The 27671-nt window shown below is 43.5% G+C and overlaps 1 protein-coding gene across 4 annotated transcripts in view; it reads right to left on the bottom strand.

The window, feature by feature from the left end:
* The window catches only part of tspan15 (tetraspanin 15), a 38332-nt gene extending 11152 nt beyond the window's left edge, over nt 1-27180 (bottom strand). For 2 of the 4 annotated variants that reach the window (XM_061765939.1, XM_061765940.1), the window contains exons 1-4: nt 27002-27179; nt 24830-25015; nt 21950-22024; nt 16227-16322 (exon numbers count right to left, since the gene is read on the bottom strand). In XM_061765939.1, coding sequence (XP_061621923.1) covers nt 16227-16322; nt 21950-22024; nt 24830-25015; nt 27002-27091 — 447 coding nt within the window. In that variant the 5' untranslated portion in view covers nt 27092-27179. Of the gene's footprint in view, nt 1-16226; nt 16323-21949; nt 22025-24829; nt 25016-27001 lie in introns of all 4 variants that reach the window. The other 2 variants (XM_061765937.1, XM_061765938.1) reach the window with 2 other exon arrangements.
* Nucleotides 27181-27671: the final 491 nt, after the last annotated feature.

Raw genomic sequence — 27671 nt, 5'->3', positions numbered from 1 at the left:
ATAGCACACTAGCCAACGACTTGAATAGCTTCTACTGCAGATTTGAAAAGGACAGTTTTCCTTCGCCACAGCTGCCCCTCACGTTGTCCAGCTGCCTTGTGTCAACCGTCGAGACCTTCAAGATCCTGGGAATTACAGTCTCTCAGGACCTGAAGTGGGCGACCAACATCAACTCAGTCCTCAAAAAGGCCCAGCAGAGGATGTACTTCCTGCGGCTTCTAAGAAAGCACGGCCTGCCACCGGAGCTGCTGAGACAGTTCTACAGGTCATTGAATCAGTCCTGTGTTCTTCCATCACAGTCTGGTTTGGTGTTGCTACAAAAAAGGACAAACTCCAACTGCAACGGGCAATCAAAACTGCTAAAAGGATTGTCGGTACCCCCATACCCACCATTGAGGACTTGCACGCTGCCAGAACTAAGACAACGGCGTGCAAAATCCTCTCGGACCCTCCGCACCCCGGTCACCATCTCTTCCAGCTCCTTCCCTCAGGTAGGCGCTACCGATCAATGCAAACTAGAACTAGTAGACATTCCAACAGCTTCTTCCCTCTTGCGATCAACTTCTTAAACACCTAACCTACAATTCCATTACAACATGCTGGCAATTTTTTGACTTGAGATCGTTGTCACATTTCTGTGGGGCCAATTATGTATTACTTGTGCACTCACTGTAGTTGTCTCGCCATGCTGCACTATTTGCATATACTGGCCACTCATACCAGAGTAGCATCTGCTCCATTTGCACACTGATTGAGGAGTATCTGTAACATTTGCACAACCAACATTGTCCCAGATTATCGCACTACTCGTCACTTTAAACCGCATACACTCCTTGAAGTCTCAGCGCCCTTTGCACAATGGTCACCGGACTATTGCAACATTAGTCATTCGAACTGCTCTAAGTGCTAGAGGACTCTGCATCTTTTTGCACAATTGTCAAAAAATGTACCGGCATTACCAGATAACTAGCAACCCTTTACTGCTCAGTGACTGGTTTTTTTTTGTCAATCTCTTTCTGTCTCCAAAGTGTTCTGTAAATTGACTGTCTGTTGTCGTACTAGAGCGGCTCCAACTACCGGAGACAAATTCCTTGTGTGTTTTGGACATACTTGGCAAATAAAGATGATTCTGATTCTGAAAAGTTTCAGAGAATCGGGAGAAATCATTGCATGTAAGTGGCAAGCCTGAAAACCAACATTGAATGCCCGTGACCTTCGATCCCTCAGGCGGCACTGCATCAAAAACCGACAATGTGTAAAGGATATCACCATATGGGCCCAGGAACACTTCAGAAAACCAATGTCAGTAAATACAGTTCGGCGCTACATCCGTAAGTGCAACTTGAAACTCTACAAAGCCATTTAATCAACAACACCCAGAAACGCCGCCGGCTTCTCTGGGCACGAGCTCATCCGAGATAGACTGATACAAAGTGGAAAAGTGTTCTGTGGTCCGACGAGTCCACATTTCAAATTGTTTTTGGAACTTGTGGACGTCGTGTCCTCCGGGCCAAAGAGGAAAAGAACCATCCGGACTGTTATGGATGCAAAGTTCAAAAGCCAGCATCTATGATGGTATGGGGCTGTGTTAGTGCCAATGGGATGAGTAACTTACCCATCTGTGAAGGCACCATTAATGCTGAAACGAACATACAGGTTTTGGAGAAACATATGCTGCCATCCAAGCAATGTCTTTTTCATGGATGCCCCTGCTTATTTCAGCAAGACAATGCTAAACCACATTGTGCACGGGTTACAACAGCGTGGGCTTCGTAGTAAAGGAGTGTGGGTACTAGACTGACCTGCCTGCAGTCCAGACCTGTCTCCCATTGAAAATGTGTGGCGCATTATGAAGCGTAAAATACGACAACGGAGACCCTGGACTGTTGAACAGCTGAAGCTGTACATCAAGCAAGAATGGGAAAGATTTCCACCTACAAAGCTTCAACAATTAGTGTCGTCAGTTCCCAAACATTTATTGAATGTTGTTAAAAGAAAAGTGAAAATGATATAAACTAATAAGAAAAAGTAGCTGGACAAAGTTACATGCTTTTTGTGATTCAGGAGCATGTAGAACAGTGATAAGGAGAAAGAAAATAAATAAAATTAAATTTAAAAAAAATTAAAAAAACCACAGAACGTCTAAAGAGAAAATCATTGCTAGAGTTGCGAGTGGAGCAATAAATATAGACACACTGACAGAGCCACTAGTTATCCATGATCCAGAAAGAGGAAATCATGTTAAAGCACCTATAGTGGTGGCCCCTCAATGCCCAGTAAATGTATTGGGAAGAGATTTAATGACAGTGTTGAACATTGCAGTTGTTCCATTCAAAGATGGAATGATGGCAAAAAGACTGGGCAAAGAAAACAATATATAGGTGCGTGAGGGCCATGGGACTGCACATTTTTATTGGACTGTGGATTTGGTAAATGTGCCCCCTGTGTGGGTAGCGGAAGAATTGCTTAGATATGCTGAAAGTAAGGTTAATAAGCCTGAAGATGAAATGAGGAAAAAAATAAAAATAAAAAAAAATTTGCATATCATATTGAGAAACAAGGAGACCCCTGGTCCTGACTACAAATATGAACGTGAAGTAATGAAATTAGGGCCACAAACAGTGCAAATGCTATATTTGCCCTGGAATTAGACTAGTGCAGTAGTAACAGTCGCTTTAAGTGACGAGGCAGCAAGACTGTTTTGTAATCATACAATTTCACGCGTCTCTCTAATGAAAAGTAAACATGAGACATGGGAAAATTTAGGCGTTATGGCAGCTCGAGGGCAAAGAGCTACAGATTGAGAGCCAAGGTCTGGGAAAAGAACAGACTTTAGCAAAACATTGCAGATGTGGAGAAAGTACCTAGGATGGCATACAACAATGATGCCAGCGCAGCACATTAAAGACATACAAATAGAAGAGGTATAACAGCAATTTTTTATTACAAAGCAGCTAAACCAGCTTCAGATGAATTATGGACAAAAAGCAGCTCTGATGTTGGCTTAATGACAACATTTGAGCCAGTGGAAATTAGACCCAAAGGTGAATATCATCCATGAGAAAAAAATAACTAATAATATCCATTAAAGCAAGATGCTAAGCAAGGTATAAGACCAGTAATTGATGGCTTGCTAAAAGCAGGAGTGTTAATTGAATGTTCAGATTTACCATGCAATACACCAATATTTCCAATCAAGAAAGCACCCCCATCTATAGGATGGCTCATGATTGCAAGCAGTAAATGCAGCAGTGATTGCTAGAGCACCAAGAGTGCCAGATCCACACGTTAAATAATTTGGATCCTGAAGTAAAAATACTCAGATTGGCTGGCAACGAGTTCAGGGTTTACCCTGCCTCCTGCCCGATGATAGCTGGGATAGGCTCCAGCACGCCCGCGACCCAAGTGAGGAGAAGCAGCTCAGAAAATGGATGGATGGAAGTAAGAATATCTGTTGCAACACTTTGCCAAAACGGGAAATAAAGTGAACAAAGCTAAATTACAATTTTTTGTGACAGAAGTGAAATATTTAGGTCATATGTTGACGTCAAGCAATAGTCATGTGGGCCCAATGAGAAAAGAAGCCATCTTGTCAGGTCCACAACCTGAAACAAAACGACAAATGAGTCTTTTTTGGGGCTGTGCAATTATTGCAGGAGTTCTCTTGCAAAGCAAAATGACGTTTTTATCGCCTGCTAGGCAATTGTCATGTATAGCGGTGTTGCTATTGCAACCACATATAACATTACAGAGATGCACGACATTGAATCCAGCCACATTACAGCCAACACCACGCAGATGGCTGAAAGGGTCCTGCTCGCTGAGAGAGTGACTGCTTTCTCCTCTTGCGCAAGAGAAAAGTCCTGGCTTAGGTTGTGTTTGTCTCTCTATCGTCTCTTTGAGGTGCATGCTAAATTGAGAATATCTGTAGAATTACAGATTAACTCTGACAAAAAGGTGATGTAACAGTGGTAAACATCACCCTGTCCCAGCTTTGTTGCAGCCATAAAAGTTAATGATTTGCTAAAAACAAAGTTTATCAGTTTGAACATTAAATATCTTTTCTTTGTAGTGTATTCAACTAAATATAGGTTGAACATGATTTGCAAATCATTTTATTATGTTTTTATTTAGGCTTAACACAACATCCCAACTTCATTGGAATTGGGGCTGTAAAACGAAGTAACTCGCACTTGCTGAACAAAAGTGCTAAATTCTGTAGAGTGGGGGAGGGGTGACTCATTTTGTATGCCCAACTGCGTCACTGGGCGCGATTTTAGCAACGCCCCCCAAAAATCTGGAAAACTGAAATGGTGAAAAGGTTTGACACTATATCGCTACAGTTGGATACTACATAGTTCTCAATCTTTGCACGTTATTGGCAATTGTCTCCAGACATTGACAATATAATGTATTTAGAAACAAATCTCTAAATTCACTTTATAGGGTCTTTAATTTAAATGTATTTGCGAGGAGGCCTTAATTTGTACAAATGTTTTGCATGCTTTGAACATTGAACATTCCTTCCACATTACAGTGGGCCTCACATCAACTATTCGGGTTTCAATTTATTCTTCATTTCGGTCAATGCAGTGCAGTTCAAGGCGGAACTAATTGGTTTCGTACTTGTAGTAGATGTCTTGAAAAAGTATATTTTAGAAAACAGTCATAACTTGAAAATTGAAACAACTATTTATGGTCCATGTTGAGCACTTGAAGTACAAAATATATGTGGCAGACACAGTACTGGCGGATGGCCTATCCCCAGGTATCTATTTGAAGAGAGGCGATGCACACGGAAATTAAGGCACATGAATTGGAGCGGAGGCCACTTTTTGTGGATACAGTGTTTTATTTATCTAGTTATTCATTAAAATGCTCCTGCGATTTATTGAGGAGGGAAATAGGGGCAGTTTCAAACATTTATCCTACATTCAAGCCCTTTTCAAACCATCTTATACAACTCCAATTCCAATGAAGTTGGGAAATTGCATAAAACGTAAATAAAAACAGAATACAATGATTTATATCTATATATCCGAAAAATTCTTGAATAAGCAGGGTTCCCCCCCCAAAAGAGAGAAAAACAAAAGGAAAGAAAGAAAATGGTAACAAACTGGAAAAAAGAAGGGACAAAATCTGCACAGATGTAAATCCGAGGGTGTTTAACCGCGAGTATGCGGAGGTCCACTGTACAGTCAGTTCTAGTTTTGTTTCGACAACAAAAGACAAGACAAATTCATTAGCAGCAGAGGTCACTCACTGTGAATATTGTTCTAATGGGACAAATTGAGAACAAATTCAACTAATTGAATCAAGCAACACCAGCTGATTTTTGATAAAGTGCGTCTCTGTCAGTAAGCGTGAACAGAGCAACTTGGCAGCCACACTACAAGCTGTGCTTTGTTGCCCTTTTACCAGATGAATATTTTAACAAGTGGGAAAGTGAGCTGAAGAAAACAGAAATGAGAAAACAAAGTTCTGCAAAGACAAGAATGAAAGGAATAAGTCTGCTCCGTTTAGTACGTGCTTTCTCAAGTGGTGTGATCAGTATGCAGACATGATGCCATGAAGTTGAACTGATGATGATGAACTCTCTTAACTTATCCTCCTTCAAAACAATGTTTTGTTTTTTTTCTAGCTTATTTTTTCCAAAACTAGGGGGCAGTGGAGGCCAAAGCAATTCTGGTACAATTACTTTCTGTGACTGCAGCATAAGAGTAAAAAGTACACTTTAATTGTATACTGCATTGTAATCAAAGGCTGTATTTCTGCTGTTAATGACAATGTAAAAAGATTTGTGTTCATGTAGTTGAGGGGATTGTGCTGCCGCAGAAAATCAAAGTGAGATTTTCACTCATTAATTTTCCATACCGCTGATCCTCACGCGGTTTGCAGGCATGCTGGAGCCTATCCCAGCTATCTTCGGGCAAGAGGCAGGATACACCCTGACCTGGTCGCCAGCCAATCGAAGTGCACATATAAACAAAAATACCATTCACACTCATGCTCACACCTACAGGCATTTTAGAGTCTTCAATTAACTTACCATACTTGTTTTGGGGATGTGGGAGGAAACCGGAGTACCCGGAGAAAACACACGCAGGCACGGGGAGAACATCCAAACTGCGCACAGGCGAGGCCGGATGTGAACCCAGGTCCTCAGAACTGCGAGGCAGATGTGCTAAGCAGTCGCCCAACGTGCCACTCAAAGCGAGATATGGTATGTATCTCTTGAAACTAACATCAACACAACCAAGACTTGTTTCCCTGAAGAATGACTGGACAAAGAGTTTATTTACTGATGAAATGACTCTTGACTATTGTTCCATTCGTGGTTGGATTAATCAAAATGTCCTTTCCTGGGAGACAATCCTCAGACGCGCTTCTGCACAGGGAGTAAATTATTTTTTTAAGCACACTGCCAGGCCACCCGCCTAACAGACTGAATGATGACTGGCTGTTCACTTGCAGCCGGAACGACTAACTGGGCCGCTAATTGCCTACCCGGCAGCGTGTCCGGCATGAAAATCCATGTCATCCCTGCCTTTGTCAAGTCATCACAGCCGTGCAGCTCTGGAAAGAATGCAATGTGTCCACCATTAAGTCAATTCAATTCAATCACCAGAAAGTAAAAACCTGTTGTTGCTTCTATTTTAATAAATTGTAGATTAAGATATTGATTGATAAGGTTTGTATAACTTAAAACCTGGGGTTAAAACCTACATTAGTGAGCACACAATATTTGACAAAAATCTTACGCAGCTGGCTGGGAAGGCATAAGGATTAAATGAGCATAAGTATTACACACGTGAGCTATACAATGGTCCCAATGAAAGACAATATTGGCAGGTCCACATAAGAACATTTTTGATTATTTTTCAAACAACCCACAACGCCACAGATAAAGCCCTAAAGCTTTGACTAAGCCTGCAATTGGCATGCAAAGTGCTAGAATGTCCACTAGAGCTGTTGTCATGTGAACCGATTGTTAATTTCACATCCATAAAGGTCCCTCCAATGTTGGAGGTCTGGTAAAATAATTCCTATTTAGTACTAATATGCAATTCTTTTGACAGTCTTTTTACATCTTTTCTGTTTACCCATATGCAATGTAACTGTGCTAACATTTACTTCTCATCGAGGCGTATGGTGGGCATATTTTGTGGACATTCAGCTGGTAATCACAGTGCAGTCGAATTGGCAGTTATATCCGATTCTTATCCACACATGACAGAGGCCAAACTCAGCTGTTGGGATATCCAATTCAGTTTTTTCCCCTGCTGCTTTAATGCTTACCTGTGCCACTTGGGGAAAAAGTACAATATAATCTGCATCACTTTAACCATGTTGTTCCTGGCTTAGAGAGTCTTGGAAATAGCATTTTTAGTGCAAAATATGACAAATTGATGGGGGCCAGTAAAGGTGAATGAGGATTGAGATAAATAGCTTTTTAGTATCTTCTTTTTTTCCTTTCGGCATGTCCCTTTACGGGTCGCCACAGCACGCCATCCTTTTCCATGTAAACCTATCTCCGGCATCCTCCTCTCGAACACCAACTGCAATCATGTCTTCCCTCACGACATCCATCAACCTCTTTGGTCTTCCTCTAGCTCTCTTGCCTGGCAGCTCCATCTTCATCATCCTTCTACCAATATACTCACAATTTCTCCTCTGGATGTGCCCAAACCATCGAAGTCTGCTCTCTCTAATTTTGTCTCCAAAACATCGAACCTTGGCTGTCCCACTGATGAGCTCATTTCTAATTTTATCCAACCTGGTCACTCCGAGAGCGAACCTCAACATCTTCATTTCCGCCACCTCCAGCTCTGCTTCCTGTTGTCTCTTCAGTGCCACTGTCTCTAATCCGTACATCATGGCTGGCCTCACCACTGTTTTATAAACTTTGCCCTTCATCCGAGCAGAGACTCTTCTGTCACATAACACACCTGACACCTTCCTCCACCTGTTCTAACCTGCTTGGACCCGTTTCTTCACTTCCTGACCACACTCACCATTGCTCTGGACGGTTGACCCCAAGTATTTAAAGTCCTCCACCCTTGCTATCTCTTCTCCCTGTAGCCTCACTCTTCCCCCACCACCCCTCTCATTCATGCACATATATTCTGTCTTACTTCGGCTAATCTTCATTCCTCTTCTTTCCAGTGCATGCCTCCATCTTTCTCACTGTTCCTCCAGCTGCTCCCTGCTTTCACTGCAGATCACAATGTCATCTGCAAACATCATGGTCCACGGGGATTCCAGTCTAACCTCATATGTCAGCCTATCCATCACCACTGCAAAAAGGAAGGGGCTCAGGGCTGATTCCTGATGCAGTCCGACGTCCACCTTAAATTCTTCTGTCACACCTACAGCACACCTCACCGCTGTTCTGCTGCCCTCGTACATGTCCTGTATTATTCTAACATACTTCTCTGCCACTCCAGACCTCCACATGCAGTACCACAGTTCCTCTCTGGGTAATCTGTCATAGGCTTTCTCTAGATCTACAAAGACACAATGTAGCTCTTTCTGACCTTCTCTGTACTTTTCCAACAACATCCTCAAGGCAAATAATGCATCTGTGGTACACTTTCTAGACATGAAACCATACTGTTGCTCGCAAATACTCACTTCTCTCCTGAGTCTAGCCTCTACGACTCTTTCCCATAACTTCATTGTGTGGCTCATCAACTTCATTCCTCTATAGTTCCCACAGCTCTGCACATCACCTTTGTTCTTAAAAATGGGCACCAGTACACTTTTCCTCCATTCCTCAGCCATCTTCTCATGGACTAGAATTCTATTGAACAAGCTGGTCAAAAACTCCCCAGCCCCCTCTACTAGATGCTTCCATATCTCCACAGGAATGGTATCAGGACCAACTGCCTTTCCATTTTTCATCCTCTTTAATGCCTTTCTAACTTCCCCCTTTCTAATCATTGCCACTTCTTGGTCCACCACACTTGCCTCTTCTACTCTCCCTTCTCTCTCATTTTCCTCATTCATCAACTCCTCGAAGTATTATTTCCATCTAGCTAGCACACTGCTGGCACCAGTCAACATATTTCCATCTCTATCCTTAATCACCCTAACCTGCTGCACATCCTTCCCATCTCTATCCCTCTGTCTGGCCAGCCTGTATAGATCCTTTTCTCCTTCTTTAGTGTCCAACCTGCCATACATGTCATCATATGCCTCTTGTTTGGCCTTTGCCACCTCTACCTTTGCCCTGTGTCGCATCTCAATGTATTCCTTTCGCCTCTCCTCGGTCCTCTCAGTGTCCCACTTCTTCTTAGCTAACCTTTTTCCTTGTATGATTTCCTGTACTGTGAGGTTCCACCACCAAGTCTCCTTCTCTCCTTTCCTGCCAGAAGATACACCAAGTACTCTCCTGCCTGCCTCTCTGATCACCTTGGCTGCAGTGGTCCAGTCTTCTGGAAGCTCCTCCTGTCCACGAGAGCCTGTCTCACCTCTTCCCGAAAAGCTGCACAACACTCGTCCTGTCTCAGCTTCCACCACATAGTTCTTTTCTCTGCCTTTGTCTTCCTAATCTTCCTCCCCACCACCAGAGTCATCTTACACACCACCATCCTATGCGGTCTAGCCACACTCTCACCTACACTACCTTACAGTTGGTAACCTCCTTCAGATTACATCGTCTGCACAAAATGTAATCCACCTGCGTGCTTCTACATCCGCTCTTGTAGGTCACCCTATGTTCGTGCCTCTTCTGGAAAAAAGTGTTCACTACAGCCATTTCCATCCTTTTTGCAAAGTCTACCACCATCTGTCCCTCCAAGTTCCTTTCCTAGATGCCGTACTTACCCATCACTTCTTCATCAGCCCTATTACCTTCACCAACATGTCCATTACAATCTGCACCAATTACAACTCTCTCTCTGTCTGGGATGCTCAGAACTACTTCGTCTAGCTCCTTCCAGAATTTCTCTTTCACCTCTAGGTCACATCCTACCTGTGGGGCATAGCCACAATCAAATTACACATAAGACCCTCAATTTCAAGTTTCAGCCTCATCACTCGATCTGATACTCTTTTCACCTCCAAGAGATTCTTAGCCATATCTTCTTTTAAAATAACCCCGACTCCATTTCTCTTCCCATCTACACCATGGTAAAATAATTTAAACCCTGCCCCTAAACTTCTAGCCTTAATGCCTTTCCACCTGGTCTCCTGGACACACAATATATCAACCTTTCTCCTAATCAGCATGGTTTTCCTGTCATAGTCCCAACATTCAAAGTCCCCACATTCAGTTCTAGGCTCTGTGCTTTCCTCTTCTCTTTCTGCCGAAGAACCCGCTTTCCACCTCTTCTTCTTCTTTGACTTCGACCCACAGTAGCTGAATTTCCAACGGCGCCCTGCAGGTTGACGGCGCCGGTGGCGGACGTTGTTAACCCGGGCCACGACCGATCCGGTATGGAATTCATTGGATGAAGGCTCAGATTTGTTTGGCAAAGTTTTAAGCCGGATGCCCTTCTTAACGCAACCCTCTGCATTTATCCAGGCTTGGGACCGGCCTACAGTTTCCACTGACTTGTGCCCACCATAGGGCTGCATTTTTTTAAGTATAATTAGCATAAAATACATTTCAACAAGCTTATTAGCCTCAATGAGTCAGGACTAGCCTTATAACAAATCAATGGCATATCATGCTAAATCAAAGCACAGGTTATGTTCAGGCTCATTACAAATATTATTTTTTTTCTTAAATCACAAAATAATCCTGCTGAGAGACATTTTGAATCAGTGAACAATCTAAGAGGGCGTTCATAAAATTAACCACTACTGATACTCTCTCAGCAGCAAAGAGGATACACCTGGGGTTTTGATACTTTTCTCGAAGGCTGCCATCAGCCCATAAGTCTTGTTGTCTGCGTTTTGTTTTTTAAAATGAACACCTTCACCACATTTAATGGATCTCCACCAGTCTGACATCAGTAGATTTGCTGTAAGGTTATTTTGTTGATGAAAAGCCCCTCATCAAATACTGTATATTATAGACCATCAGAATTGATCAAAACTGCCTCACTAAAGCAATCCAAAGAGAATGTTATCTTCTTAACAGCAGAGACAGCTCTTGAAATTGAGCTCCTTGGGAGACCCTGTTTACATTCCCATCTGTGATGTGTCAACAAAGAGTTTGTACTGTACATGCAGATGTAATGTATATTTAAAGAGGCACTTAGCAGATATTCGTGTTTTGTCTCTAAATACATTAAATGTGTGTGAAGTGCTGAAAACATGCAAAGACATAACATAGTGCTGAATTGTTAAGATATAGCTTAAGCATCACTGTTTGAATTTACCTGATTTTGTAGGCGGGGCTAAAACACAGCCAAGTGACATCTTGGGCGTATACTTTCTAGTGAGAGTTCCCTCCCCCAGTATATAAGTACAAAGTGACGTCATTTTGTTTGACTGCTCAGTTGTGAGTTAGCTGTGCTTAGCTTCCATAACAAGGCCCATTTACCACTCCAGCGTGCAGTTAGCAAACAAACGATGGCTACACCCTGAAAATGCGTCTTCGGTGCATGCCACAATTTACAGAAAAGCTCGGTGACATTTTTTTTAAGCTCCCAAAAAAATTAAATAAAAAAAAGGGATGGATTGACTTTTAAGACACACGGAGATGGCGAGCTGAACATCAACACTACCAGCCGACTGCAGTTCGCATTTTACGACAGATAGTTTTGTAAACTTTCAGACATGGCTTTGTTGGTAACTTGATACTAGTGAATGGGGCAGTGCAGACTACCCAACTGCCTGGGCAGCTGTGGCCCAATGGTTAAGATCCTCGCCTGCCACCGTGGGGGACCTAGGTTCAAGACCCCGACTGGACCATCCGCCAACATCCCCCGGACTCACGGCTGTGGTGTCCTTGAGCAAGACACTGATACCCCGAAATGCTCCCCGGGCGCTTCAGCTGCCTCCTGCCCCAGTGTGTTCCACTAACATGTGTATGTGTTTACTGTGATGGGTTAAATGCAGAGAACAAATTTTGTGCGCATGCATGCATGTTCATGACAATAAAAGGTGATTCTTCTTCTTTCTCCTAAAGTCTCGCTGTCGTCAGGTGCAGTGTTCATAGGCTTGTTAACATTACTCTTCTCTGTGGTATGTCAAATTTACATGCCATTTTTTGGGCCTGCTTAGTGCCACTTAAAAAGTCCCAAATGTTGGCTATTTAGACCTCCATAGAGTGACTCTCAAACATGGACTTAGTTTAAACTTTCAATTTCATTAAAAAATGAAAATAAAAAAATGAAAATAAAAAACCTTGGTTTTGTCATACTAGTGTCCAGAAAATGCCCCTTTGTATTATTATTATTATATACTTTGGATCGGCTTTGTCCATATTTGGCTAAGACCTCCCACTTTCCTCTAATTGGTTGCCTCCATGTAGAAGACCCACTTGTGAGAGCACACGTTTGCTATGTTGACAGCGCTGGCTCAGGAGTGGAGAGGTAGGTGGAGATCTGCGCTAGTAACGTAAATAAGCTCGATAAATTCAAATGACCAGGCAGTAAAACATCTGGAACTCAGGAATGCGTGGATGATTTTAATTCATATTTAAAATTTACTAAGGCACCATAGAGCCAATATTACATCCCAAACACTAGAAAGTTGGTTTGGTAAAACATACCACCTTTAGCCGTGAATGTGTTTAATGGAGGATACCAGAAGAATGTAGTACAAAGGCACAATCATAATGAATAATTATTCATTTTTGTGTGCATATAAATGTTGTTGTTGCTCACACTGTTCCAACCAGAAAGATGGCGCTGATAGAAAAATCAGTACAAGCACATAATGAAATGTTAGTAGACCAGTTCTTGGAAGAGTAATTTTTTTAGTGGGAATTACAGAAATGGATTGAGATGAAACTATGACACGGACAGGCCAATTATTATGTTCATTGTGAACTGTAACAGCTTAGAAATAACATCACAGTATGTACGTGGGAAAAAAATAAATAATAATAATAAAATTAAAAAAGCGCAGAATGGGAGCACCTACAGTCGTGCAACTGTAACAATGTATCAGAACAATGAATCATATGATGTGATGAATGGATTCTTCCCACCTACGTTGAGGCAGCCTACTCGCCTACTCTGACACACTTAGCCAACGACTAATCAATTACTCAAGCCCTATGTAGCGGATGTGCCTGAAGCAGGAGAAAGGCACAGTGACTGACCGGCTCCTCTACAAGGCAACCAGTAACCACACACTTGGACCACACTTCTGATTTACTCATTCAATTTACAGTCAAGTGGAAGAATACATTATAAGGCTTCTTTACACTCGCGCGGGCGGTGACTGCGCTGACGTCACTATGGCTATCCCGCGCGCAGTTTGCCTTTATACTAGAGCGCAACCCACGCACGCCTTTTGGAAAATGTGCTGCAGTTCTCCTCCAAGTCGGGGGTGTCGCTACGGCTGGTACTGGCTAGGACACCACAGGGTGGACTTTAATTTGAATTTTATGGCCAATACCAGTGGCCGTCGCCTCTAAACCTGCCGCCACGGAAATTTCACGCAAGGAGATCGCTGACATTTGGGCATCTTTGTAATTTTTGTAAAGATGCACATATTTGCGCACCTCCTTGCACAGCCTCTCCTCAATCTGTTCCATGTTTTGTATTTTAAAGATGGTGGTATTGAGGAACCAAGAGGAAAGCTGAATACGTAATCACAGCATGTGACTAAAACAGACCAATCACGAGAGATGATCTCCGTGGCATTTTGCACGCATCAAGTGTCGCATAGGGGCCACGCGGCCCAATGCGTCGGTCACGTCGCCCGCCCTGGAGGATAAAGAGGCCTTGAATGATCTATTTACATGTTTATACGTGTAAAAACTACTGAGTGTTAGATTCATTTGTATACAAAACATTTAAAGTGCTATTTAAACACTGCAATGCCTAAATGGCATTATTGCCTTAAGGACCTATCCCAGTGGCCTGGAGACTAGGTGGGGACCTGATGGTGATTCGTCTCTGCTGGTTGTAGAGATGTCTCCTGGAGACTAGCCGGGTTCCCAGGTTGTCACAGTGAAATCTAACATGTTCGATTTCATTGGAGACCTTTTGGTGACTCCTCTATACTATGTAGCTTAATGTCACAAAATTGCACTCAATTGTCACCAAAATGGACGCTAGCGTTTTCCTCTCCATATGCTCACTATATAGAAAAAGCCTAACGTTGCTTCATCTCACAAAACTGTGATCAATCGTCACAAAAATGCATATGTACATCTCTAACTATGCCCATTTCAAGCTCTGAAAATATCAGATTGATCGCCCCAAATTTTTTTATTTTATGGACGTTAAGTTTTCCTTATTAGAAGACTGTCCTAGTGTCCATGGTTCACAAAGCTGAGTAAGGCGCACGCTCACTGCACGCAAACATACATTATATATATTAATTTAAATAATATATATACTTTATGGAGGCCTATTTTTGCGACTTCGGTATGAATTGGCTGTCACGTTGTCGGGAGACGTCTCAGACATCTTCCAAGTGAGAGCGCTAGCATGCATGCTAGCGTATGTTTTTAAAAAGGCAGCGGGAGCAAAACTGAGTTTGGTTGCACTTTGTTGAAGTATTTAACAATGTACTCACGTTATTTTTTGATCAATCCTCATCCACAAATCCATCAAAGTCCTCATCTTCTGTATACCAAATAAACAGCTGGGCTTGTTGCTGTTTATGTTTTTAAATTTATTTTGGCCCTAAAACAGTATTCCTCAGTGAATGCAGAGTACAATCAGTTTGGTTTAATATGTCAGGAAGAACCTATTTTAAAGGTGGGTTAGAGTTTGCATCGAGGCACCTCGTCTGATCACTGCTTACTTCACTTAATACCGACATACAGGCAAGAACTTAAATGCGTGAAGCCTACAGTGAAAACAGTGAAAAGGTGGACCAATGAAGAAAAGATAGAACTTCAAAGCTGTTCAGACTGCACAGACTGGAGTGTCTTTGAAAATTCAGCTGGCAGCCTGGATGAATATACGGACACTGTCACATCCTATTTTAGTTTCTGTGAAGATGTATGTGTACCAACAAAGTCATTTCGCACACTCAATAACAACAAGCTGTGGTTTACTGCCAAACTTAAGCAACTTCGCGAAGCTAAGGAAGGCGCATATCAAAGCGGGGCCAGGGCCCTGTATAATCGAGCTAGAAACCAGCTGACTAAAGAAATTAACATCGCAAAGAGAAACTATGCAGCAAAGTTGGAAAAACAGTTTAGCGCTAACGACTCTAAATCAGTCTGGCATGCGTTCCAATCGCTGACCAATTACAAGCGACGACCACCCCAAGCTGAGAACAATAGCACACTAGCCAACGAAAATGACAGTTTCACACCCCACACCCATCCGGCCGCACCCCCGACCACAATCACACCTCTGACTTCTGCGTTAACTATACATGAACAGGATGTGAGATGCATCTTCAAACAACAAAAGATTAACTAAGCGGCAGGCCCAGACCATGTGTCCCCATCCTGCCTCAAAGTCTGCACGGACCAGTTCGCTCCAGTCTTCACACAGATCTTCAATAGATCTCTGGAACTGTGCGAAGTACCATCCTGTTTCAAACGGTCCACCATCATTCCACTCCCCAAGAAACCTACAATATCGGGTCTAAATGACTACAGGCCTGTCGCTTTGACATCTGTGGTCATGAAGTCCTTTGAACGTCTCGTGCTGGACCACCTCAAGAGTGTCACAGGTCCCCTGCTGGCCCCCCTACAGTTTGCGTACCGAGCGAACAGGTCTGCGGATGATGCAGTCAACATGGGACTCCACTTCATCGTTGAACACCTCGACAGTGCCTTGCTAGCCTTTTTTTTTTTTGGTATGCATTTTCAGTGGACTTTTTGTAGTCTGCCTAATCTTAATGCAAGAGGGGTCTTTGTCCAGACTATTCATCGCAATGTGCTTTCATAAAAGCTGGTAAGATCTTCTGCTTCAGGCCGTTTAATGGTGCATAAGTATGGTACAGTTGGAAGCTGGTACAGAGTGACGGCTGCAACTATTGTTCCAAGTTTGCAAAAAGTAAAGTTTATCCTAGCATGTATTGGTTCTGGCTTGTAATACTCATTGCTTAGTAGTATTGTTTATGGTGTTTTATCATAACCACCGCTTCAAACACAAGTTTTGATGCACCAGCACATGAAAATCTGACTGTACCTTTATCTGAACGTAGTCCATGATGTTTTTGAAGTCCAAGTCATCATAGTAGTTAACTATGCCTCTTCGTATGTTCTTGTTCAGCAAATCCACAGTCTGAGAGCAAGGGAAGGATAAAAATCAAACAAATTTAGACTTGAACACAGAGGTGTGAGTGTCATGTTTCAATCATTGTGTCAAATTTAAGCCAGAGTGACAGGCTTGCCTAGGTAAATCCTGGTTTGTCAAGGTGACTGATCCAATCAAGTGGAAATGGAAAAGTGACAGTCTAACAGCCCACATCTGCCAGCTGCAATCTGGCGTGGCATGATTACATCAGGCTAATGTGTCCAAACATCCAGAAAGAGACAGAGTTCTGTGTGGAAGGTAGTTCACATCACTTTTCATTTGTTTCCATTTAAAAACAGTCCATTAATTGTCTCTGATACATCAGAAAGTCTTGTCAGCAGTGGTGCGTATGTGCGCGCATGTGTCTACACGAGTGTGTGTGGGGTCCTTGGAGAGTTCTAGCAAATAAAAACCTCAATTTCGATGAAGTTGGGATATGTAAAACGTAAATAAGAATACAATGATTTGCAAACCCTTTTCAACCTATGTTCTAGGGATTCACGATAACTATCTGACTGATAAATATCACGCTGATATTGGATAAAATGACTTCACACCCCTAGGTCTGATATAACAAAAAGAGCTGTCCCATTCAGTGGCATGCTGGTCACTGGAGGCCAGCAAAGTGGCTGCTGTTTCTTTGGCAGTCATGAATATTTTGATCAAAATTCTTCACCGACAACACCAAAAATAGTTAATATCCACAGTAAATTAGTATATGATCACAAGCACTTGCTGAAATTATGATAATTCACTGACTTTTGAGTTTTTAACTTTGACGCCCCCGGCCGTTTATGTCCTCGGAGCGCAGCTCTCAGCAAGACCCAACAGCCGACGAAGCAGCGGACTTGCATAGCAGCTCAAGCCCACAGAGGAGCAAGCGGGGGCCAGTTTGACCGCATGCAAAATCACAGTTGTTGCAGTGGGCTAACAACTAAGGTAAAAGGTAATCCATGCAGAATGCCACTCCTATCCATATTCCTTTCCAACATTCACTCACTGGACAAAAATAATAAAAAAATAAATAAAAAAAGCATTCAGCATTAATGGATGTGAAAGTTACCCATGCTATTGGAACGAACACAGGCCCATACCTTCACAGATGCTGGCTTTTTAACTTTGCGCGGATAATGTGGACGGTCCATTTCCTCTTTGCCCCAGAGGACATGAGATCCAGGATTCCCAAAAACAGTTAGAAATCTGGACTCGTCAGACCAAAGCACACTTTTCCACTTTGCGTCACTCTATCTCAGATGACCTCAGAATCAAAGAAGCAGGCAGCATTTCTGGGTGTTTTTGATGTATAGCTTTCGCTTTGTATGGTAGAATTTTAACTTGCATTTGGAGATGTAGCAACGTTCTGTGTTAACTCACTGACAATGGTTCCTGAGCCCACGTAGCAATATCCTTTACACAATGATGGCGGTTTTTAATGCAGTGACGCCTGGGGGAATCGAAGGTCATGGGCACTCAATGCTGGTTTTCGGCCTTGCTGCTTACGTGTAGAGATTTCTCCAGATTCTCAGAATCTTTTGATATTATTCACCGTAGATGATGAAATCCCTAAATTCTTTGCAATTGTATGTTGAGAAACATTTTTAAACTGTTGGACTATTTCACAAAGTGGTGACCCTCACCCCATCCTTGCTTGTGAAAAACTGAGCCTTTTCAGGGATGCTCCTTTTATACCTAATCATGACACTCCTCTGTTTCCATTTAACGGGCTCACCTCTGGAGTGTTCCAAACAGGTGTTTTGTGAGTATTCCTCATCTTTCCCAGTCTATTGTTGCCCCTGTCCCAGCTTTTTGGTAATGTGTTGCATGCATCCATCCATCCATCCATTCTCTACCGCTTATCCGGGTCGGGTCGCGGGGGCAGTAGCTTCAGCAGGGACGCCCAGATTTCCCTCTCCCCAGCCACTTCATCCAGCTCTTCCGGGGGGATCCCGAGGCGTTCCCAGGCCAGCCGAAGGATGTAGTCTCTCCAGCGTGTCCTGGGTCGTCCCCGGGGTCTCCTCCCGGTGGGACATGCCCGGAACACCTCACCAGGGAGGCGTCCGGGAGGCATCCGAATCAGATGCCCCAGCCACCTCATCTGGCTCCTCTCAATGCGGAGGAGCAGCGGCTCTACTCTGAGATCCTCCCGGATGACCGAGCTTCTCACCCTATCTCTAAGGGAGAGCCCGGACACCCTGCGGAGGAAACTCATTTCGGCCGCTTGTATCCGGGATCTTGTTCTTTCGGTCACGACCCACAGCTCAGGACCATAGGTCAGGGTAGGAACGAAGATCGACCGGTAAATTGAGAGCTTCGCCTTTCGGCTTAGCTCTTTCTTTACCACAACGGACCGATACAAAGTCCGCATCACTGCAGACGCTGCACCGATCCGCCTGTTGATCTCCCGTTCCATTCTTCCCTCACTCGTGAACAAGACCCCAAGATACTTGAATTCCTCCACTTGGGGCAGGATCTCTTCCCCGACCTGGAGATGGCATGCCACCCTTTCCCGACTGAGGACCATGGTCTCAGATTTGGAGGTGCTGATTCTCATCCCAGCCGCTTCACAATCGGCTGCGAACTGCTCCAATGAGAGTTGGAGGTCACGGCTTGATGAAGCCAACAGAACCACATCATCTGCAAAAAGCAGAGATGCAATACTGAGGCCACCAAACCGGACCCCCTCTACGCCTCGGCTGCACCTAGAAATTCTGTCCATAAAAGTTATGAACAGAATCGGTGACAAAGGGCAGACTTGGCGGAGTCCAACCCTCACCGGGAACGAGTCCAACTTACTGCCGGATATGCGGACCAAACTCTGACTCCGGTCGTACAGGGACCGAACAGCCCGTATCAGGGGGTTCGGTACCCCATACTCCCGAAGCACTCTCCACAGGACTCCCCGAGGGACACGGTCGAACGCCTTCTCCAAGTCCACAAAACACATGTAGACTGGTTGGGCGAACTCCCATGCACCCTCGAGGACCCTGCCGAGGGTGTAGAGCTGGTCCACTGTTCCACGGCCAGGACGAAAACCACACTGCTCCTCCTGAATCTGAGATTCGACTTCCCGACGGACCCTCCTCTCCAGCACCCCTGAATAGACCTTGAGCAGTGTGATCCCCCTGTAGTTGGAACACACCCTCCGGTCCCCCTTCTTAAAAAGGGGGACCACCACCCCAGTCTGCCAATCCAGAGGCACTGTCCCCGATGTCCACGCGATGTTGCAGAGGCGTGTCAACCAGGACAGCCCCACAACATCCAGAGCCTTTAGGAACTCCGGGCGAATCTCATCCACCCCTGGGACCCTGCCACCGAGGAGCTTTTTAACTACCTCGGTGACCTCAAACCCAGAGATAGGAGAGCCCGCCTCAGAGAACCCACACTCTGCTTCCCCATGGGAAGGCGTGTCGGTGGAATTGAGGAGGTCTTCGAAGTATTCTCCCCACCGACTCACAACGTCCCGAGTCGAGGTCAGCAGCGCCCCATCCCCACTATACACAGTGTTGGTGGTGCACTGCTTTCCTCTCCTGAGACGTCGGATGGTGGACCAGAATTTCCTCGAAGCCGTCCGGAAGTCTTTCTCCATGGCCTCACCGAACTCCTCCCATGCCCGGGTTTTTGCTTCAGCGACCACCAGAGCTGCATTCCGCTTGGCCAGCCGGTACCCATCAGCTGCCTCAGGAGTCCCACAGGCCAAAAAGGCCCGATAGGACTCCTTCTTCAGCTTGACGGCATCCCTCACCGTTGGTGTCCACCAACGGGTTCGGAGATTGCCGCCACGACAGGCACCGACCACGTTACGGCCACAGCTCCGGTCGGCCGCCTCAGCAATGGAGGCGCGGAACATGGTCCACTCGGACTCGATGTCCCCCGCTTCCCCCGGAACATGAGCAAAGTTCTGTCGGAGGTGGGAGTTGAAACTCCTTCTGACAGGGGATTCTGCCAGACATTCCCAGCAGACCCTCACAATACGTTTGGGCCTGCCACGTCGGACCGGCATCTTCCCCCACCATCGGAGCCAACTCACCACCAGGTGGTGATCAGTTGACAGCTCCGCCCCTCTCTTCACCCGAGTGTCCAAGACATGCGGCCGCAAGTCCGATGACACGACCACAAAGTCGATCATCGAACTGCGACCTAGGGTGTCCTGGTGCCAAGTGCACGTGTGGACACCCTTATGCTTGAACATGGTGTTCGTTATGGACAATCCGTGACGAGCACAGAAGTCCAATAACAGAACACCGCTCGGGTTCTGATCGGGGGGGCCGTTCCTCCCAATCGCGCCCTTCCAGGTCTCACTGTCATTGCCCACGTGAGCATTGAAGTCCCCCAACAGAACAATGGAGTCCCCAGCGGGAGTGCTCTCCAGCACCCCCTCCAAGGACTCCAAAAAGGGTGGGTACTCTGAACTGCTGTTTGGTGCATAGGCACAAACAACAGTCAGGACCCGTCCCCCCACCCGAAGGCGGAGGGAGGCTACCCTCTCGTCCACCGGGGTGAACCCCAAGGTATTGCCCCCCGGCGCCGAGCCGGGGGGCAATAAGTATACCCACCCATACCCAATAAGTATACCCACACCTGCTCGGCGCCTCTCACCATGGGCAACTCCAGAGTGGAAGAGAGTCCAACCCCTCTCGAGAGGACTGGTACCAGAGCCCAAGGTGTGTGTGGAGGCGAGTCCGACTATATCGAGTCGGAACTTCTCGACCTCACACACCAGCTCGGGCTCCTTCCCTGCCAGAGAGGTGACATTCCACGTCCCTAGAGCCAGCTTCTGTAGCCGGGGATCGGATCGCCAAGGACCCCGCCTTCGGCCAAGGTCCCCGCCTTCGGCCACCGCCCAGCTCACACTGCACCCGACCCCTATGGCCCCTCCCACAGGTGGTGAGCCCATGGGAAGGGGGACCCACGTTACCCTTTCGGGCTGTATTTTATTAAAAAATAAAAAGTTCTTCAGTTTGAACATTAAATCTTGTCTTTGTAGTATATTCAATTGAATATAGGTTGAAAATGATCAATGTATTCCGTTTTTCTTTATACACAACATCCCAACTTTGGAATTTGGCTTTGTACTATTTTAATTAGGCTTAACATTTCAGTGAATACCACTGATTAATAATTTTAATGGGATAGCTCACATCAGCGGTGTCAAACTCATTTGTGTCAAGGGCCTCATATTATTACATATACACTACAAATTGATGGATAACTTGTTTTGAAATCAGAACCCAGTAAAACGTTGCTTTTTCTACTATTAATAAATCTATTTTAAAAGGGGGATTGGTAACAAAAAATGCTTACAATATCTTAATGTTATTAAAAGTGAAGACAATTTGAAGTTTTGGTATTTTAGCAAGATACATAAAGTCCACACACATGATTTGCTCTCGCGGGCCATGTTAAATGATCCGGTGGGCCTGATCTGGCCCATGGGCCTTGAGTTGGACACCCGTGCATTACATTCTTACGAAATCTTTCTTTTCACAGAGATGAGAATTTGTGGTGGGGATTGAATGACATGCATGGTGTAGTTAACCAGAGAAAGACCCGATCAATTGAAGTCATAGTTAAAAATAGAAAGTCACTTGTATGAAACTTTCCTCCTAAGTACTCACCTGGTTGCGGAACACCAGTGCCAGAATTCCTCCCAGCAGCTCCAGGATGAGGCACACCGTCAGTGTGTACATGAACTGTATTGAATAAGACAGCAATCATCAGAACAATAGCGAAGGTGAGAGTAATGCCAAGCTCAGACTACAAAAATGCAGCCCGAGTTTGACCCGACAGATACGTCGCAGACAAACATTCACTGTCGGGGCCGATCATTTGAGTTATGAGTCCACGTTAAAGCTTTGTTAGCCTTGGAAGTGGCACATAATTAACGATTGCCAATCTGGCGTCTAGGACCCCTCACAACAATGACGCAGAAAGTCTGCCATGTCAGAATTTTTGTTTTTCGGCAGTGTGACATGTCCTACATAGTCCTACAAATGTTCACAGACACTGACCAATAGTGTGACGGCGTGCCCAAACAAACTGCCTGACCCGCGCGTTCGGGTCTCCCTTTTCTGCCAGGTGCAGGTGCCGGGAGCGTGTGCCATGCGCTTGCTGTTCCTGTGGAGCCAAGCTCCGGTTAACCCTGCAGTTTCCGCACTCGTGTTCCTCGGTCCTGCATGTCCACAAACTGTTTCCCTGCTGCCTGGGCTCTTTCTTCTTGTCCTGCCTCCGCAGAGATCATGTGCCATCTGACCGTGCTCTTGGAGAGAGCATGCAATGATCAGGCGGGGTCTGGTTGGTATCATACTTGTAGTGTGAACTTGAAGTTCATTCAGTTTACTTGCCTGAGTTGACGGGTGTACCTGCCACATCCAATATCGTGGACATGCCGCTACGAGAAAAACGCCTTTAGGTACAGTCTATGTATATTTCTATGCTAAAATTGCAATCATAATTTTTTAATGATATAGTTTCCAGATTCCAGTCTCTGTATTGTCTATCACTTTGTTTTCTCACTTAAATGTGTACCTGACGTGACAGTTATCTGTGATCAGCTATTAGTCAGCTAAACTGTGAAGCTAACCTAGCTAGCTTACATACCTCTGAAAGATTAAAGTAAACCTCTTTGAAGAAGTCTCTTTTACAGTAAATTTGAGTTGCAAACCTTGCATGCTGCTTTTGTCGTTTTCCCTATTTCATCAAAAAGATAAGCTGTGAATCTTTGGAGATTCCTCTGTGATCCTTGTTTAACTAGGCAGCCGCAGCCCTTTTTTTGTGGCTGGGGCATACGTACTGGTGGCCGGGGGTTACCAGAACGGTGGCATGCGTGACACAAAAAAATAACTTATCTTTCAAAAACAAAAGTCACATTATAGTGACAGTATGCCTTTTCAAGTCATGTAGTTCAAGTCCAAGTCGAGTCTCATGAATGCCAAGTCGAGTCTTTCATCAGGTTTAGCCAAGCAAGTCATAAAAATCAGTGACTCAAGCCGACTCGAGTCAAAGTCATGTGACTCAATCCCCCCACCTCTGGGTGTACCTCAATCATTTGTTACACTAGTTTTATAATTTAAAATGTATTAAAAGACCATTGTGCAAATTGTATATATTCATTCTCCACCTTTATTAATAACATGATTATTTAACGTGTTATCACAGTCTTTTCGAGACAAAACTATGTGAACTGAACTCTAATGCACAAATAAATACAAAAAGTGACACTGTGAGTAATATTATATTATATTATTATAATATTATTATATTATATATCATATCATATTTTGGTTTCACTCCAATTTCAGTACAAAGCAAAGTGAAAATGTACCTTTATTTTGTGTTCACATCAAGGTTAAACAAACCCCACAAAGTGATCTCATTTTCTCTCGTTTCAGGGGAGCCTGACTCCAATCTGTTCCATTTTATTTGGAAGACCCTAAAACACCCTATGTGAGCGTTTGAAACTCATATTGGGTATTTTTTTAAATCTATGATTAAAATATAAATTCATGGTCGTAAATGACCACAATGTATCCCACTGTACAACCTCCATTTGTTTATTAATCTGGTTGGATACATAGAAGAAATTCAAATCCAAAAATATGAATTTCAAATAAATCAACGTATACTAATCTATCAAACAGTTTTGGTATCTCGTTTCAGATGTGCAGAATTAAACCAGTGTTTAACTACTGACCGGTGATAAGATCGAATCAGTGGTAATTCGGATTGACTCGCGTATCCCAAATCTGAATTCTCGCATTCAAATCAAAATGAGTCAAAGACTAAAACAATTATTTTATTCAGACAAGCACTGCATTGCTGCCCAGGGGCACTGTAATTTTGGCTTAGTGCGCACTGTAGCTTCACTGAGATCTCCATAAAGTTTTTTTATATATAAAAACAAAAACAAAAAAAGAGCTCTCCGCTGAAGGAGGCTTACTTTTAACCACGCCCTCTAATGAGGTCCATGGATAGCAGGGAAGTACCACAACGAAAGCCAAAAAGGAGCCATCGCTGGTGAAGGCGACCGCAGCATGTCAGCAAATTTAATGGGAGAAAGGTTATCCAACACAGCGTAAAGGTAGAGTGGCTCGGTAGCCAACAGGCTAAGTAGTAGCAGGCTAGCTGGAAAAGCGGCAACCTGGTCCAGTCCACGAGGATTTATGGCACCGACGAGCGCAAAACAGACCGGGGAATCTACCTGTGGCCAAGGTACAGCGGATCTTTGTTAAAGTAAGCCTCTGTGTGGAGATGCGGCAGCTAAAACACATCAGTCAAAGCGTGCCTTACTGGTTCAATAGATGATTTTCAAATAATCAAATTGGATTTTTCATTTAATGGACTATTATTTTGGATTAGTACAAGGAGTAACAATTCAATTGGGATTCGCGAGTCATTCATTACTGTCAATACCAATAGCGACAACTACTACTGACCATTTTATTAACATAAAAAATATAAACTACCTAAGGGGCTGAAGTTCTTAGTGCACTACTCACCACCTTCAGCAGAATTAGATTATCCCTGAGTGATGCCAAGACGCCAATGAACGAAACAATAAACATCACAATTCCCAGGAGGATGAGAATCAGAGCAGGGGCCAGAAACACCCCCTCTAGAGTCTTGAAGCGCTGCCTTTCCACCTCAGCATATATACCAATTGCCAGGATGAAGGCACCTATTAGCTGAAAACACAAAAGACATACACTAGAATTAGTCTAATACCTGGAATATGATGCAAATGTGTTCCTAGTTGTGTGTGTGTGTGTGTGTGTGTGTGCGCACGCACGCGCGCGTGCGTACATGTGTTTGAAGGGGACAGGGGGGAAAAAAACACCATCAAGTCTGAAATTTAGGGCTCCAAGTAATGATTATTTCAATAATTGCTCCAAGTAATGATAATTTCAATAATTGCTTGATTGTTTTTCAATTTGTCGAATCGGATAAAAACATTTTTTAATTTGCATTCCTTTATCCACAAACATATTCACATATTATACACATACATACACATTTACACACACAAATATCCTCTCTCATTGTCCATTTGAATACACATTTCACTCAAAAGGATCTTACATACAGTAAACACAGAACATTAAGTGTCAATCAGTCATCTGTTTATGCACAAATAGCCTGTTAAGTTGTCTTTGAAAGACAACAGTTGCAGTCTTCGGCACAGAAGATTTTTCTTTGTGTGAGAGAAAATGAAGCCATCAGCGTGCTATGTGATATGGAATTTATCTCAAGGGACTTAATAGCAAAGTTTTGATCATTGAGAGTCTTAAGTTAGGCAGTTTGGTATCTCACTGTGACTTTCCTCCTCCAAGAATAAAAATGACCTATAAGTGAGGTTATTACTGCCAAAAGAGGGTCAGCCAGTTATTAAATCCAAGGGTTCACTTATTTTTTTTCTCCCTGTCCTGTGAATGTTTACATGTTATGCGCTACAAAAATAGGAAAAAATATAATTTTGTGTGGTTTTACTTTAAGCAGACTCTCTTAATTCTTGTGATTTAGATGAAGAGCAGACTACAATTTGTTGCCAATTTACACAAAAAGACCAAAGAGTACACATACTTTTACTGTACTATACTGTACAATGTTTATTCATGTGATTGTGGTTTCCAGTGGTGTAAAATTGCATCCTAATCAGAGCTGTGTCTATTTTTAGGGTTAATAACATTACTAGCCACATGAATCCTAATGCTGTAGCCAGTCTATGAGAATTTCCCATTATGTGTCAGAATTAAGCTAGCGACTTTAAGGCCTAGTTATGTTGCACAGGTAATTCTGTTCTTTGCAGTATTTAGTTGTGCAGTAAACTTCCACTGGAAGATGCAATGAACAGCTTGAAGCCTCTTTTTTGGGAAAAAGTGTTACTACACTCACTATTCGCTATCTGCCAAACTGCCGCATGTTGCGAAGTGAGTTGCGTTCGCTGCCATTATACAGTGCTCATACCTCTCATTTTTACTCGCAAGTCAAAGCAACAGGGAGAAAACAAACAAACAAAACAATCGGACGAACGACACCTCGTATCTCCAAAAAAACTCACAGGTCAGGTCACTTGTATATAAAGGCACCACTCTACAATGTTATTATCGCGATTATTATTATTATTATGAACAGTTCTTAATATGATGCAGAAAAGTTTGACACCACTGCAAACTACAGGGCGTTTGGAAAGTGACTGTGCACTTTCATTTTTATTAACCAAATAAAGTGCTCAGTGACTTTGCAAACACCCTTGTACAACCGCATGCTGACAGGCTCGAAACTGAAATCTTGGTAAATACTTATATTTATTTAAAGATAAGCACACTTCACAAAAGAGACATAGGACAAATCTTGTTGGTTGGTAGTAAAACAGTTTACGAAACTGATGTAAAAAAGTAGGGATAAGCAATTTCTCCTCGTGTTTACACTGAACTTCAGGTGATAGCAGCTAGGGTAAAAGTGTAGTAGAGGGTGTGGCCATTTTGTTGTGGGAAACCGCTGGAGAGTAATTCTCGCTTACTACTTACTGTTGATTGGGGGGTGCACTTTCGACAACTTTTCTTTGTAGACACAGCACGCACACGCCCAAAAAAAAAAAAAAAAACTCAGCAGCTGGGAAGTTTAAAAAAAATAACTACCCGACAATATTCAGAATGACAAAAATGACTTACCCACCAAAGGATGGCGTAGGAGAAGAGGATGAATTTGAGAACAACGTAGGAGAATCTGTGACAGTAGCGGGTTTGGTCATTGTTCGCCATTGTTAGTGGAGACAACTGCGTGGCTCTCTCGCTGTCCTGTGTCGTTGTGACCACTCACTTCCGCCTCTGCCCGACTGCACACCTGGAGGCGCGTCCACGCTGATGGACACGGGGCGTGTTCACGGTTGTTACACACTTTACTTTTCAAAGTAAAAATAATAATAATAATAATTTAAAAAAACATCTTTTAAAGCAGGGATGTCAAACTCATTTTACTAATATAGTTTCACTTAGATGGCTGTTATAGGCGTGGAACCATAAATGTCGCTTCATTCTTACATGTCCGCAACAAATTTGTGGATAACCAGTTTCGAAATTAGAAGTCAATGAAAATACTTTGTTGAACTATTGTTACAGTTTTATTCATCTTTTAAAAACGGTTTGGTAACAACAACAACAAAACATTCAAGGCCATAATGCAATTTCGGTACACATTTTCATTCAGTAGTAATCTAATAAAGTAAATAGAAATGTTGAACCTATATATAAAATTTTTATTTTACGAATATATTTGCAACCTTATTATGTACAATAAATCAAATAACCAATTATCTAACTAGATAAATGAATACAAAATTAA

The sequence above is a fragment of the Phyllopteryx taeniolatus genome, chromosome 2 (genome assembly GCF_024500385.1).
Source record: "Phyllopteryx taeniolatus isolate TA_2022b chromosome 2, UOR_Ptae_1.2, whole genome shotgun sequence".
Taxonomy (NCBI): domain Eukaryota; kingdom Metazoa; phylum Chordata; class Actinopteri; order Syngnathiformes; family Syngnathidae; genus Phyllopteryx; species Phyllopteryx taeniolatus.
Note: the sequence above shows the minus strand (reverse complement) of the source record. Positions and strands in the feature narration are given on the sequence as shown.